This window comes from Urocampus carinirostris, chromosome 9, assembly GCF_059441175.1.
Source record: "Urocampus carinirostris isolate Australia breed hairy pipefish chromosome 9, RoL_Ucar_1.0, whole genome shotgun sequence".
In the NCBI taxonomy this organism is placed as follows: Eukaryota; Metazoa; Chordata; class Actinopteri; order Syngnathiformes; family Syngnathidae; genus Urocampus; species Urocampus carinirostris.
This window is the reverse complement of record NC_142357.1, coordinates 15,675,936-15,686,272: the sequence shown is the minus strand read 5'-3', so window position 1 is coordinate 15,686,272 and position 10,337 is coordinate 15,675,936. Positions and strand designations below refer to the sequence as shown.

General features: G+C 37.1%; 1 protein-coding gene across 1 annotated transcript; it reads right to left on the bottom strand.

The window, feature by feature from the left end:
• Positions 1 to 205: 205 nt before the first annotated feature.
• Positions 206 to 5,884, bottom strand: gm2a (ganglioside GM2 activator). Its single transcript, XM_088344651.1, has 4 exons — positions 5,661 to 5,884; positions 4,221 to 4,373; positions 2,455 to 2,637; positions 206 to 622 (listed from the first exon to the last, which is right to left on the bottom strand). The coding sequence occupies exons 1-4, from the start codon at positions 5,757 to 5,759 to the stop codon at positions 440 to 442; spliced, it is 618 nt and encodes a 205-aa protein (XP_088200777.1). The 5' UTR covers positions 5,760 to 5,884; the 3' UTR covers positions 206 to 439.
• Positions 5,885 to 10,337: the final 4,453 nt, after the last annotated feature.

The window sequence follows — 10,337 nt, the reverse complement described above, 5'->3', positions numbered from 1 at the left end:
CTTATTTGTGTGTTGTGTTGTGTAGAAACATATTATGATGTAAAAGAATAAAGCCCACACATCCCCCGAGATGCCAATTACTCTGAACTCACAAACTTTTTTGTTTTATCAAATACACTTGATTTCCTTTCTTTTCTGCTTCCATTTGGTTTGCTTTTCATTGGTTTTAATGTTAAAAGAATAAATGAAGGGGGACAAAAACAGCTGCAGGTGATCCTGTTTATTACAAAACTGTACACTGTGCAAGACTTGCAGAAGACAAATGAATTAGTCATGGTTAAAATCGATCATTATCCATTTTTATAATGTTCTCCTAATGTGCAACACAACTACTAAATGAAACAAAAGGTATAGGTTTTTTTTTAAGACAAGAAACAAGAATGCAATTTCTGGCAAAGACAGGTATTGAGAATTAAAATGACAAGCAAATTAGGGATTATCAAAACCGGTGCTTGCCATGATCTGATTCTGAGTGGAGCGAGAGCGCCACCTTGAGGCAGCCCAACTCCTTGCCGCCGTTGCCGCCCAGGACAGCCTGAAGCCGATAAGCTCCATTTGTAAACCACGACGGGACGTCCATGATGGGAAGGAAAAAGTCTGATTCGGGCAATGAGTATGTGCCCTACAGAACGACACAGACAACATTTGCATTTCATACAAGATTGACTTGAATCGAATTTTATTTATTGTCATATATAGCAACGCAGTGAAACATTGTATGCAACGAGTTTAGACATGGCACTCTAAGGCGAACACATAATTAGGACTTGAAACGAGAAAAAATAAAATAAACGACTGTCAGGACAAATGGGCAAAAATATTTATAACGTATCGCTTAGAGATTGGCCTAAATTGTAACAAATAGTGCAATAAAAATAGTGCACTGTAACACATGTGCAATGAAAACAAAGCAATAACATCTAGCAGCAACAAAAATTCCCAAATAAGTTGCAAGATATTCATTTTTCACAGAATTGTGCCCTTGTTAAGTGTGGTGGTCGCTCTGGGGAAGAAACTGCATCTTGTTGCATTATGAGATTGGCTCAAAAATCATTGTTGGCTCGACAGCAGTGGTCGTCAACCTTTTCTGTGCCGCAGACCGGTCTAATGTCTGACAATACTCTAGTGGCTGACCCAAAAATAACATTGATTTAATACCAATAAAAACAATAATAATAATAATAAGCAGAAGAAGCCTAAATTCATTGTGTAATCACTAAACTACTAGGAATAAAGATTACATAGAAAAAGGCATGCTTTATTTCATTATCACATTATTTTAAGTCACTGTACCGTCCTGAAAAATATAAATGAGCACAAATAGCACAAGGGAAAAACATCTCTTTGGTGTACAGACCCTCTCCTACTTACGACCATTAAACTTAGGTGAAACTTTTTCCGGCATGTTGAAAAATATTCAGACATTGTTGTAATTTAGATTTTGTATTGTGTGGACCTTTTTCGGAGTACATGAAATTACTGTTGTGCTTCTATCCGCTGCTACGGGCTTGTGGCGCTGTGAGAGGTCCCCCAACATCCACCCGGAAGTAAAAAAAAAAAAAAAAAATCAGCTTCCTCTTCCTAATTTGTGTGTAATCATAACAACGTGTACTGTATCGCTAGCGCGCTGAGAACTTTGTCATTTTTCTTGTTTAATATCTCGTGCATCCATTCAATATGGTTGGTGTAAAGTGTGAGGAAGAAGCGAGGAGTTCCTTTTGAAATAAAAGTGGAATAAGATAGCTTGATGCGGTTGAGAAAATTGTTGGAACACATTTTTCCAGCCAGTTTTTACCACATAGGAGGACCTCTTCAAGCGCATCTTCCAAAAGTGAGTTAAACTCAACTTTATCTTTATAGAGCATATTGTTTTATGAAATGTTTAGTTTTTTAGAACAAAACAGGTTACTTACAGAAGCCCTAAACATATTTATACAAACCTTAAACATACCAAATATAGCACTGAAGCAACTAACGAACAAATTCAACTTACAAACGATCTCGTTCGTAAGTAGGGCAGCTTCTGTATCTGATGATGAATTGGACTTTGGAGGACAATACATTGTAGATTTCACTTTGGTATTGTGTTCAGTTTATATTTTCAATATATGATGTATTCTCATTGCCGTGATCCAGGTTCCAATTCTGTTGCATCCAATGTTGTGCAAATACAGACAGCGATATTTTTTGATTGATCAATCATTGCTCTAATACAGTAATATACTACTGTAGGACCTCATGTATAACGCGCACCCAAACTTTGAGGGTTTTTTTTTCCCTACCACAAAAAGGTGCTTCTACTCACCAGGGCAAATGAACACGTTTGTCAGCACCTATTTAGTAGCTCAAACTAATTCATTGTTTCAACTCTTTGGATCTTAATGATCAAACTCTTGTTGGTATGGACAAACAGAAACTTTGTCTCAGAGTGGTGTGTGTAGCAAAAGCACTTACAGGCTTGAAGGGACAGTGACAGGGCAGCCCGTAAGTGTGTAGCGGTTCCGGGCAGTCTTGTCCAGGCGGAATGAGCTGGTTCAAAATGTCACAGGCGTCGGCATAATGGCAACTTCCCAGCTCATCCAAACATGGAATCTTCACCCAAAAACCAGCCACCTCCTTCTCCAAAGATATGTTCACCTGGTCAGGACACACTGAAGATGTTTATGCTCTTTCACGAGAACAAGATGTTCAAAGTTCTTTTCTAATTAAGAGCATTTGTTGAATTGCTGTTGTCAAGTAAAGGTCGTTGACTTAACAATTATGATGAAAGTTACAACCTGCACCTTAAATGACTCCTTACAGAGATACCTGTAATGTTATGATACTGTTGAGGCTTTTTACCTCAGCATGCTTGTTGGTTCTTGCCACCATGTAAGTTTTCAGAATAAAGGCTGAAAACAGATGAGCAGTTCATATATATATTTTATTACAGAATATATTCTGGGCATTAATGAGTTAACATACAACTGCTGTAGCATGTCACTTGTGCGAAGACTGGTGTGTTTTACCATCACCCTTATACAAAAAGGGCAGTCCAAAAGCCGATTAAAAAAAATGATTACTAGTTAAATGTGCAGTTGTATAGAACACAATCATTCTGATGATTGCCTCATCATATCAGAGAAAAGATTACCTAGGTCGCGCAACACTTAATGAGGAAATCAATTTTATTATGTTAAAAACGGAATGCAGTTGGACTTTACTTAATGTGATTTTCTCAGGAATGTGCTTGTTCAACATCTCATGAACTGAAATTGACATTTCCTTTCTTTCAGGGTGTATTCCACTCAAAGAATTAAAACTCAACTTCAGTTTCACAAGTATAACTACATATATGAAGTTACAAGTTATGAAAGTATATAATCATGACTAAATATAAGCAATGACATATTTCAATATTACAACAATACAGTCACGCAAATTTCATATTTACTCCTGAGCAGAAGATGACATGGCTTCCAAAGTAGGTATCCCAAAGGAAAGTTTAAATAAGCTATACGGAATTTGCAACTTTTTAACTTACAGATTTAATCTTCTCGCTTGTGTTTATGCGTGTGCAAATATGTGTATTTCTTAGATGCGCACGAATAAACCTTTGACATGTATTCTTGGGGTTTGGGTTGGCGTTTGGACTGTATCTGAAGCAGACCTCTTCTTACTTTAACCATTGTCATGCTACAATAACCGCAGGGACAAGCATGACATTTCTCTACAGCACTCCCCTCACCCTTCATTCCTCCAACCTAATGTGTTTCACCCGAACAGCATACTCACAACATTACTGCTTTACAAGAGCTTTGCTCCCGTTAAAAACGTGTCCCAATTTTTTTTTTAATCTATTGCTTTTCAAAATTTAAAAAACCCCAAAAAATGACTGGAGAGTAGTATTTTGGTCTATGGCTGCTTTATTTTGAAGTTACACTATGTCTTTTTGCGTGAATAAATCACTCTAACGATCACATTTAGATTTCCGTTTTGGTAAAATGTTACATTTTTAAAAAATAGCACACATTGCTTTAATTTTTTTTTATATTTGGGAGATGTATTGTAATTCACACGTAACAGTAAGTAACTTTTCACCCCCACCTTTAAAGTCGACATTAGAGTCTAAAACAATGCTTTCAACAAGTTGCTGACTTGTCACAATAAAAACAAGCCTACGTCCAACAAGAAGTTGAGGGGAAACGTGAATTTGTTAGTTCCCTTTGTGTGGTACTGACGCTCAGAGGTGCGCTCAGCTCAACGGATGTGGAGCCCGATGCGGACGCTATTAAGTCACCGGGGATGCTGATGGGGTCCGGAGAAATGCTAAGGTTCTTCAGCACAGCTGCTGCATCAGGCTTGCCGCAGTTATTCCACGCAAAGCCCCAAACCTGCACACAAATAGAGAGTATAGTACTTCAGTGTTATTAACACAGCCTGAAAGATCGTTAGCTGCTCTCTGCCTAGTCTGGAGAACATTGCTTCATTGTGATACTACAACAGAGCCATCGTTATTATAAAGGACTTGACTCAACCACCATCTCTTTGACCTGTTGCACTCTGGTAGGTGCTACAGGGCAATTAAAACGGGGACAAACTGGCTCAGAGACAGTTTTTTTCCCCAGAGCCATAACCACCCTAAACAAGGGCGCAAAACAATTTATATATATATATAAATATATATATATATATATATATATATATATATATCTTGCGACTTCGTTGGGAAACTTTGTTGCTGCCTAATATTATTGCGCCGCCTTTCAATTAAATGTCAACCACTAGTGTGCCGTGAGAAATTGTCAGGTGTGCCGTGAGAAATTATCCAATGTTACTTTTTAAAGTCTAAAACTTAATAAAACATTTATTAATCATTTTCTGCAAATATTATGTTATTGTCAAGTGCTGTAAAAACAGGGGTATTATAAATTATATTGTAATTAAATATACTGTTAAGTGTCAATTTATAACATTTTTGGTTAGTGGTGTGCCGCTAAATTTTTCCAATATAAAAAAACGTGCCCTGGCTCAAAAGAGGTTGAAAAACACTGCTATAAGTACTACTTTGTAAATATTTTTGCCAGTTTATGGTGACACTCCATCCATCCATCCATTATCTGCACCGCTTATCCTCAGTAGGGTCGCGGGGGTCCTAGAGTCCATCCCAGCTATCTTCAGGCAGTGGGCAGGGAACACCCTGAACCGGTTGTCAGCCAGTTGCAGGCACACAGAGACAGAAAACTCACTCGCTCATTCACAACCTAGAGACAATTTTGACCAGCCAATCAACCCGACATGCATGTTTTTGGAATGTGGGAGGAAACCACTGCGGCGCCGTTGCTATGGTGACACTCTTTTATCATAATTAAATCCTTATTGCATGTTTACCCGGTAGGGCTGAGTAAAATCTCGTTGCATACAATAGTTTACAGCGTTGATACAAATGACCATGAAAAAAATCAATTCAATTCAATTTCGACCTTTGAAATCCTCTGTGTCAACATTTGAGGATGCCCCCAAGGGTATTTGAATTTCAGTGGGTGGGGGGGGGTCAAGCAACACATACAAAAACCGTGTACAAACAATAAAGAAGATCAAATGACAAATTCTGAGAGTAATACAGGAATACATATATATAAATATACATAAACAATGTTTTAGTGAAATGTTTAACTCACGTTAACTTTATTGACTGTCTTCCAGCCCTGCAGCATTTCGTTGAGAACTTCCGTTGGCAACATGCTTAGCGTGAAAAGAAAACAGACAAGTTCCCTCATGTTTGCTTCGGAAATTTAAAACAGAAACTCGGGATTTAAAACAGAAACAAAGAAAACAAGTAAAAAGAACACTCGCAGATCGGACCGCCTTCGACTGGAGTTGACTTCCTCGTTTTACGTCACTAAATAGCTGAAAGGCGCATGACCAGTCACGTGATGTACAATGCTTTTTTTTTTGCTTTATTGAACATTTGCAGTTTAATCAAACGGCACAAAAACAAAATACTAACAAAGAAAAATGTTTCAAAAACAAACAAACAGCAAAACTAAACATACCCGGGAAGAACAGAAAGTTATATAAATATGCCAAAATGTTCGCTGATTGTATATGTTAAAATGGCTTAAGTTCCGGGAAAGCTTTATGGATATCATGTAATGATTCACTTTACATTAGAAGGCAATGAAATTGTTTTTTTCTATTAGTGAATTTGTATATGTGAATGTAGAATTTCCATACCTGTCAACCCTCACGGCCCCTTGCCCTTACAAAATGTTATATTTTCCCTTACAAAATACAAAATAATCTTACACCAATTTTTTTCAAACGTGTTTATCTATTACGTTTAACATGTTGTATTGTACATGTGTTTCGTTATATCATATGTATTGTTAATTAGCATTTTGTTGTGAGATACTGAGTTGCTCGACATAAATAAGGTTTATTATATAAAAAAGTTCAAAAATTAAGGAGCTTGGAAGTTCACTGTAGAAGGAAAAAATACATGCAAATATGATTAAGAAGAATAATACATTTTCTTATTCAAATTATTATTTCATTTTCTGCATTAAATTTTTGTTGTTAATATACTGATTAAAAGGATAACCAAAAACCTGTCTTTTTTCATTTTCTCCTTTTATATGGTCTAATCTTAAACTCCAAGCCATGTAAGCATTCATTTTGGTTTCAAATGGTCACACATTTTTTAAATATAATTGTATATAGTAATATTTGAATGTAATACGATTTATCCTGAATGTCTATATATTTATTTTACAATGTTCGCTTGTGTTTTCCTCAACAAAAATAATTAATTTCAGATTTTTAAAGTACTTGTATAATCCTTCTGAAAGGCAATTCCTTGAAGACAAAAAAAGTATTGCTGGTACACACTGGTACAAACATCCGTGGCAATTTCCTTGTTGTATGAATTGTTTAATATATAATCAATATTTTGTACTGTTTTTTTTTTTAATCACTGTTGTTGTAAATTGCAACTGTTGCCTTGAAAATAGTTTGTCTATTTTAGGTCTCATTTTGGATTCTCATAAGCTTTTATACACTTTATTAATTAAAATGCCAACGTATGTCCCCTAAAGGGTGGCAAACAATATTCAGCTCCTAACTATTAACTTCAGACCAGAGGTAAGATCTTTAACACGAGCCCGGGCTAAATTAGTTGGACCTAAAATGCCTAACATTACGTTTGGGTTTGGGCCGGGCTTCTCACAGAAGTTGTTTTCTTTTTTGTTTTGTTTTTTTTGTTTTAAATTATCCACTCTTTATTGTTCTTTGTTTCCTTTTCTTGTGGAGGATCCGCGCAATGGATTTCGTCCCCCTCTCGTGTAGCGCAGCCGACATGCTGCTCGTTTAGCGGCACGCTCGGCAGCAGCGGGTCGGACTCAGAAAAGCAGTCGCACTGTGTGGGGCCGAAGTGGGCTAAAATCACCTTTCCTTCTCAAGATTCTTCACAACTAAAATATAAATTTTCGGGGCTCGAATCAAGTTAATTGGTCGGGCAAGGGCTGGTTTGGGCTTGAATACCTAAAAATTTTTTGCTTTTGTGGTTCTTTGCGTCAAAAAGGTTCCTGACCCCTGAAGTAGGGTATTAAACTGAGCTTAGTTTTTTTTACAAAGTTTTTCAACAGGGTTTTTAGGATCTAGTATTAGTATTTTCACATGCCGTTGCCTGTCAGTACCGAAGTTCAGGTCATCTCTGAAGAACCGGATTACACTCAAAAACAATGGCGACCAGACGATGAAGGTGCTGTATGTGAGTCAGATCAGGAAGCTTCTCCTGCTACTGGTAACCGTGGAAACCAGTACTATATGGGGGGGGACTCAACCCCTTCCCAAAAAAACCAAACTGGATGTTGTATTATGTAGTTATTAAAACTACAAACCGACTGCTCGATAAAAAAGATAAAGAGCATATAATCTTACTAAGATGCTAATATGTTTCCAAAAGCTTGCAAACAGTTGCTCTGTATTGCACGTTTCACTGATCTTTATTTCTCCTGATATTTCCTGCTGAAGCTGTTGCTATACATGACACGGATTGTTGTTTGAATAGTAATTTATTTAAAGTGATGGTTACATGAAAATGCATAGTTTAAAACCCATTAACACAGCGCATATACTGTATATAGATAAATTGTGTAATATATGAAACACACGCACAGTTACCAAAAGCAAAAGTGTAAATGATCAACCATAACGGCAGCCATGGCAGCAGTGCCTTCCTGTGGGAGGGCTGGAGGAGGCCTCATCACATATAAGTAGACTCATGTGAAGCCAATTTAAATCTTTCCTGGATGACACATCGCTCAATCTTGACCAAACAAAAATCTCAAGAGACGGAATGTCCACAAACTTAAAAATGAAAGACATCATTTCTCTTCTTTTTGCTTTTCAAAATTTTCACCTGACCAGGAGTTGCCAAGTAACACATGCACTAAAGGCCCTCAACGGAAGTTAGGAGGTTGGAGAGGACAGTATTAGCAGCAAAGAGTATCATTGCCTGCCCTTTCTCTTCCCTGATGGACATTTACTCCACTATGTGCCTAAGCAGTGCCCATCAAGGACAGGTTACTTCCAGGTGTCCAGCTGCTGCCCTCTGGAAGGCTTTAACAGGTGCATCAGAGATAGAACAGAATGAGGGATAGCTTCTTTCCAAAAGCCATTACCACCCTGAAGTCCCATCTACAGTATTGGTGAGCTTGTTCTGTATAATTGCCGCTTTGAAAATGCACATAGTTATGTTTGTTAGTAATTTGGTTTGTTTTGTCAATGGAGGTGTTAGTAATTAATGTAGTGTTTCTGTATGCTTCAAAAATCAGTGAGACTCAATACAAAGCATGAGCAATCTAAATATTGTTTCATATAATGTACATGGGCTAAACCACCCCATCAAGAGAAAGAAGATATTGAATCAACTCAAGACATTGCAGAGCTCAATAGCCTTATTACAAGAGACACATTTGACCGAGATTGAACATAAGAAGCTAAAAAGAGAATGGGTGAACCAGGTGTTCTACGCATCCTATGGTAAAAGGAGGGGAGTAGCAATTTTACTTGGAAAAGGGGTGGCGTTTAAAGTCGAAAAAGAAGTGAAGGACAATCTGGGGCGATATATAATGATTATAGGGTCAATGGCCGGTTGGGAAATATCAATAATGAATGTTTATGCACCAGTTGAGGAAAAAGGGACATTTTTTCAAGTATTAGCTAAAGTAATAACCAACTGTGCGAAGGGAATGTTACTTATAGGAGGTGACTTTAACACTGTACAGAATTGCAAAGTGGACAAGTATCCTTCAGTACATGGAACAAACACAAAGAGGTCGAGGATGTTGAATAACATAACTAAAGAATTGGGATTGATAGATCCATGGAGAGAGAAGAATCCCCAAACTAAAGACTATACTTTCTATTCAAACCCGCATGGCAGCTATTCGAGAATTGATTACTTTTACATTTCAAGACAACATATGCATACAGTAGTAGAGTGTGGTATAGAGAATATTACTATAAGTGACCATTCTCCAATTACTTTGAAACTAAGTTTAGACAATGAACCCCATTTTAGGTATTGGAGGATGAATGTATCTCTCCTCTCAGATAAAAACGTAGTACAGGAAATAAAACGATGTATAAAAGAATATTTCCAAATCAATGACAACAATGAGGTTTCTCCATCAATATTATGGGAAGGAGGGAAAGCTGTAATAAGGGGGAAATTAATTGAAATATCGTCCCGGCTGAAACGAATACGCTTAAAGAATCAGAAGGAATTGGAGGATAAGATTAAGGAACTAGAAGAAGAACATAAAAAAACACCAAGTGAATCCAGATTACAGGTATTAAAAATAACCAGAAGCAAATTAGATGAACTTTTGACAAATAAAGCAGAAGGGGCTCTGCGCTTTGTGAACCAGAGATACTATGAAATGGGCAATAGAGCCAGTCGACTGCTCGCCTTCCAACTTAAAAAGGCCCAAACAGATAGAATTATATCACAAATAAAACATCCTATCTCTAAACAATGTTTAGTAAAACCCAAAGGTATAGCAGAAGCATTTGCAGATTATTATAAAGAATTATACAAGGACTCAGAAAATGATTTAGATAGCTACACGGCACAAAACTTTTTAGGAAAACTACATTTACCGACACTAACAGGAGGGGATACATTAGAAATTATTCGCCCCATTACAAAACAGGAAATACAAGACACAATAAATAACTTAAAAATAAATAAATCACCAGGAACGGACGGATTCCCGGGGGTGTTCTACAAAAGCTTTAAGGAAGAATTAACACCAGTACTGCAGAAAGTATTTAACTATGCTCTAACAAAA